This window comes from Geospiza fortis, unplaced genomic scaffold (assembly GCF_000277835.1).
Source record: "Geospiza fortis unplaced genomic scaffold, GeoFor_1.0 scaffold55, whole genome shotgun sequence".
Lineage (NCBI taxonomy): Eukaryota > Metazoa > Chordata > Aves > Passeriformes > Thraupidae > Geospiza > Geospiza fortis.
Genome location: NW_005054308.1, coordinates 12,485,694 through 12,490,963, shown reverse-complemented (window position 1 = coordinate 12,490,963; position 5,270 = coordinate 12,485,694). Strand labels below are relative to the sequence as shown.

Below are 5,270 nucleotides of genomic sequence, written 5' to 3'. Positions count from 1 at the left end.
TAGCGGAGCGGGAGGGCCGGTCGGCGGGCGTGGGCCTTGCCTAGGCAGACTCCCACACGACCGCCAAATTCAAAACCTGGAATTATCGCAGAAATGAAGGAGTTTTAACCTAAATTTTGATGTAAACATGGGAGAACCAGTACCCGCGTCTCGGGCAGGATCCCACAGATAGCATGAGGAACTGCTGCCGGCCCCAGAGGACCGGCAGCACCGCACAGAGCGGGGTGCTTCACTTTCCAGTGAGGCAGATTTTGGAAAGCAGGTGCATTTAGGAAGTAATCAAGATACAAAAATCAGTGGGTGAATGAATTCAGCTGTCATGATTAGCTCATAAATCTGAACAGTTATCATGTAGCACAGCTCAATGTCCTAAACCTGCCCCTTTTCAACATGAACCACAAAATACTTAAGCATCCTATAGTTAGAAAAATGACATGTGATGTTACATCTGTTTCTGCTTTTGCAGTAAAGGCATTAGAGTTTCTAGCAGTGCTAGAAACTGTAATGAGGAGCAGATACTATACTCCATACCAGCACAAGCATACTCTTGTGAAAGTAGGTTGCTCTTTTGCACATATTGTTTCTTCACTCTGGCAGACTCCCGTTTGACACTGAATTAGCAATAGCACAGACAACTTGCTTGCTTTCACTTCCATTTATTCAAATGATTGTGCCCAGTTGTTTTAAGCGGATGACATTTCCTCTTTGTTACTTTCTAGTTAAAGGGATGCAATGTACTGACTGGAACATGGGTAAGGCAATGCCCAATACCAGTTGAACAACTACACAAAACTTCGAAGTATCAGTGGCACTAGACTCCGTGCTCTCCTCCTGTGCTGTACAGCATCTCTGAGTTTTGACTTACTACACACCATTAGATTTACTAACTCCCCTCCCCTGTTTTTCTTTTTAAGTACAGTACTTACATGAAACATTACTGAATGGTAGTAGAGCCATTATGTCTTACGTCTAAGTGAGTGCCATGGTAAATCCAAGATCACTGCTACGTTCTTTGAAGACCAGTCTTTGTCCTCATGTCTTAAGTTTCTTTACTGAAACAGTAATACTATCAGCTGTGCACCACAAATAGTACCACCATGTGAAAGATTCCAAGTGCTCCTATGCCCCTTCCCATTCCACCAGTTCAGACTCCCATTGTTGTGATAAAGCAGACCAGCATTTCCCATCTCCCAAGCATGGGGCTGGATATTCCAATAGCATACAGCACCAGGTGGGCCAACAGTGATAAAATTCACCAGTACTAGGGGCTGCCTAAGTGTCATTAATAATTGACCCAGACAGCATAGGTCATAAAACATGAATTAAATTCAATTTTAAAAATACCTAACAACTTTTCTATGCTAATTCTGTTGCATCAACCTCTACTACAAGTTAGAAAAATTAGTTTCATAAGCTGTGTGTTAATTTCAAATACTGCTTTACTGTGAAAGGGTAAAGACAGCTACTGCTGCTAAACTACATACTTAAATGGCTGCAAAACAGATATCACAATTTCAGCTTGTGAGAAATCAGGTAAGTAACAGCACCCTACATCCAAAGGTGTCCCTTAGGCACTGAACATGGCTTCTTCTCCAGACTGCCACCTGCACAGCCTTGAGTGATGGTCAATGCTACAGCATAGAAAGAAAGTAATTTTCCAGAGTGGCTGATCCAGGGACCGATTTTGTGGAATTTAAATAATTTGAGATGCGGACACTCACCTGTCCAGGTTTTCAACCCTCCTTTTCAAAACTGTACCTAAGGCTACCCCTTCCATAGACAGCAGCCATGTTCTTTGAAGAACTTTATTAAAATATATCCAAGATCAGTAATCAAACATTTTCTAATGAGCCAGGAGAGAACTGAAGTGAGGAAAACATCTGTACAGAGGACAGTGCTGTAAATTTTTGTTTACATGCTTTATTTCAATGTTTCACAGTTTAATCATTGTCTACAAAAATATATTTCTGAAACTCTGAGTCCTCTATAAAAAAAGCTGGTCAGCAGCAGTGACCCTGACAAACAGAATGTACCTTGGGATAGTGTGAGCACCTCCTGTAAGCAGATTAGTGCGGCTAGGGAACAACACCTGCCTCACCCTGGCAGACTCCTGTTCTTTGGGATTAAAGCTCTGCACTAGTTCTGAAAGAAGGCATTAAAAAAAAAGTCACTCCATTTCTGTATACTGCACTAAGCTTGGAAGGGGGAGCTGCAAGTTCAGTGTATCGCACAACAAAGAGTGCTGACAAAGTACTTGGCACTCGGGGAAAGAAGACCTCAGGATGCTTTAGTACCAGTAAATTTTTCTTTGAGCTATCCATTCAGAACAGCCTTTGTCTGGTGATAATAGGTTCAGGCTGTCAGCAGAGGTACAAACAGCACACAAGCAGAGTAATCCTATAAATGCAAAGAGAGTCCTTCTTTGAGGACAAGACGAGGGTTCTCTTCATTTTTACCTCAACATTTTCTGCTGTGGCTTTAACCAAGAGTAAAATTACCATCATATCCAATAACGAGTGTACATTGTATTGGATAGAACAGAGCCACTATCAATGCTGTCAGCTTCAACTCCTTGGTACCCATAACTGGAAATATTTCTTACATCATCAGTCATTTAATTCCTATGCTTACTAGTCACTAGTGTAGCTAGCCACCAAAAATATGAACTGAGAAACTCATGTTTCCCCCAAATGAAATTTTTCTACTCTTTCTCTGCTCAGTTATTTGACTGTCTATAGAGATACTTGCAGTAACAAAGAAAAAAAATAAATTGCCTCTTCTAAAAAAATAAATCTATCTTGCATTGTCCTCTAGAAAAGACAAGGTCAATGTACTCTGATCCTCAAAGCTCGTAACTAGAAGCCCCTTACCACAAAATAATCTCAGTCCTGAACCCCTAAGCAGGGCAGGAATTTTCAGCAGCAAATAAAGAGTAGTTATTGACAGACTGCTTCCCCAATGTGGTAATAGAAGATGAGCTCTCTGAAAACTTTTCCACACCTGCCTGTCAAAAGAACTTTCTGAGCCAGCAGCTTGTGAAATCTGCATTTTCTAGAGATTAGAGAATTCAGGAGAGCACTGATGGTTATTTTAGGTACACCTGCAATCAACGGGCTTCTGAGCTCCAGGCTTTTGTTCAGAAAAAGTTCTCCTGTAACTCATGCCTACCACCAGTCTCAGTCTGATCTGCTAGACCTGAGCAGCCAAGGAGGTATATGAATTTGAAGTAGAATCAGAATCATCCACAAAAACCCAGAAGCCAAGAATCTTCACTGAGACAAATATCTTATCAAAAAAAGACACTCAGCACTAGAAAACTAGTATTATCTCACTAATACTAAACAGCTCAAGTGTAAATTTTGTAAGAAAACACCTGAAGTTTACTTCTTGACTATTTTCCTTTCTTGAATTTCTGAGCGGAGAAGGGGAGGAGAAAGGAATGAATCACTGTGTTAGTAGTAAGCCACTATAGAGAAGGCAGTATTGGAAAAAAAATTTAAACCAGGAAAAAAAAAAAATCTGAGAACTTAGTTATTCTGAAAGCTTTGCTCACCTTCCTAAACTAAACAGCCTAAACAGAAGATTTTGTCCATACTTCAAGTTCTTTCACCAGTCTGTTCCCATCTGTTCAGCTTCCAGTTACAGACACACAACAGAGAGAATAATCAAGGGAGGCAGAGAAACCCACACATAGGGTATGCCTCCCATACAGCACCTACTTTAATATATCCAAACAACATAAACAAATCAATCAGATATTGTTACATCTTGCGCATGGAAAGACTACAACTGAAGTGTAACAAGATGAAATTAAAGGAAGATGTGAAATTAAAGAAAAATATTCTCCTGTGGAACCTCTTTGCCAAAGACTCCACACCCCTTAAAGAAGCAATTCATATTCAGTCATTTGTGAAATGGAGACTTGCCAGCAACAATCCTGCCTTGGCTTCAGGTGGAAAACTGCAAGTATTAATTCTCCTTTTAGTATCACAAAGCCTATTCATGTAAAACAAACTGCTGTCTTGCGTTGCCCTGCTGTCCTGCCCTGCTATAGAGATGCAGTATATCACAAAATTATAAACTATGCTGAGTTGGAAGAGAGCCATCAGGATCATGGAGTCCATCTCCTGGCCTTGCACAAGACACTCCAAGAATCCCACAATGTACCCACAAGCATTGTCCAAATACTCTTTGAACTCAGATAGGCTTGGTGCTGTGCTAGCCTCCTTGGGGAGTCTATTCCAGTGGTTAGTCACCTTCTGGGTGATAAACTTTTTCCTGACTGTTAAAAGCTGCCTTCTCCACCAGCACAGACAAGTGAGATGTTACTTCTAGCTGATGCAATTATGCAAAAAGAAAAAAAAAAAATCTGTATCTTAAAGCTTAGAATTCTAGTGTGATGGATCCCTTGTGGATAAACACTGCCATAGACTACGAGGTACTTTGTGTGAAGAACCAGCAACTGCAGCTGCACATTATTGCTACTTGCTGTCTCTCAGTGCATGCTTTTCCTATTTCAGCATTTTCTTACCTTCTCCAAGTTATAGACTCCAGGGTGAAAAAATCTGAAGCCTCACAAACATGGTTGCCACCAAAATACATTTGATGACATTTTAATCCCTTCCAAACTATTTAAAAAGCTGGCTTTGACAGTGCTACTTTTAACTTCAGGCCTAGAACTGCATAGAGAAAACTGTGTACGGTCAAGAATTAACAGTGCCTGCGCTATGCCTGTTCTCACAGGAAATGTTAATTAAAACAAGCAAAGTAACACAGAGAGCTTAGCCTGGCTGCCTTTTATCAAGGGCATAATGAAGACAATAATCACAACTTCTCCAATTCACTAATATTTTTTTCTAATATTCCCCATGGCTACACTTAAAAGAGGTTCAGCCAAATTAAATTAAAGCTACAAGTCACAACTGAAAAGTGTGCATTTACGTTTGAACCACCAAGGACCATCCCTGATCAGGTGGCTTCACTTCCATTTTCAAGCACACAAAGACAGTTCCCTGTCACAGACAACTGAAGCAGATACATGGGAGAACTGATTCATTAAGCCAATGGGAGGCAAGGTCACTGCTGCCACGCCCCAGAGAAGGAGAAAGATTCATCAAGAAATTATAACTAAAAGGTTACAAAATAAAGGCAAGAGCTAAAGTCTGTCGGCAAGGAAATGCATTCTCCTGTCCCATGTGAACAGGAAACAGTGTCTGTAGGGTGTTAAAAAGGTCCTAGGAGGAGATGCCCTCCTACTTTTTTCTGCTGCC

General features: G+C 40.8%; 2 protein-coding genes across 2 annotated transcripts in view; both read right to left on the bottom strand.

Annotated features, from left to right (window-relative positions):
* KDM3B (lysine demethylase 3B) overlaps positions 1 to 2,583 on the bottom strand; it is a 50,502-nt gene extending 47,919 nt beyond the window's left edge. The window contains exon 1 of the mRNA XM_031055237.1: positions 2,499 to 2,583. Within this exon, the coding sequence (XP_030911097.1) occupies positions 2,499 to 2,583 (85 nt within the window). The remainder of the gene's footprint in view (positions 1 to 2,498) is intronic.
* A 2,090-nt stretch (positions 2,584 to 4,673) lies between these two features.
* Positions 4,674 to 5,270, bottom strand: part of LOC102033763 (C-terminal-binding protein 2-like) — an 8,033-nt gene continuing 7,436 nt past the window's right edge. The window contains exon 10 of the mRNA XM_031055236.1: positions 4,674 to 4,679. Coding sequence (XP_030911096.1) covers positions 4,674 to 4,679 — 6 coding nt within the window. The remainder of the gene's footprint in view (positions 4,680 to 5,270) is intronic.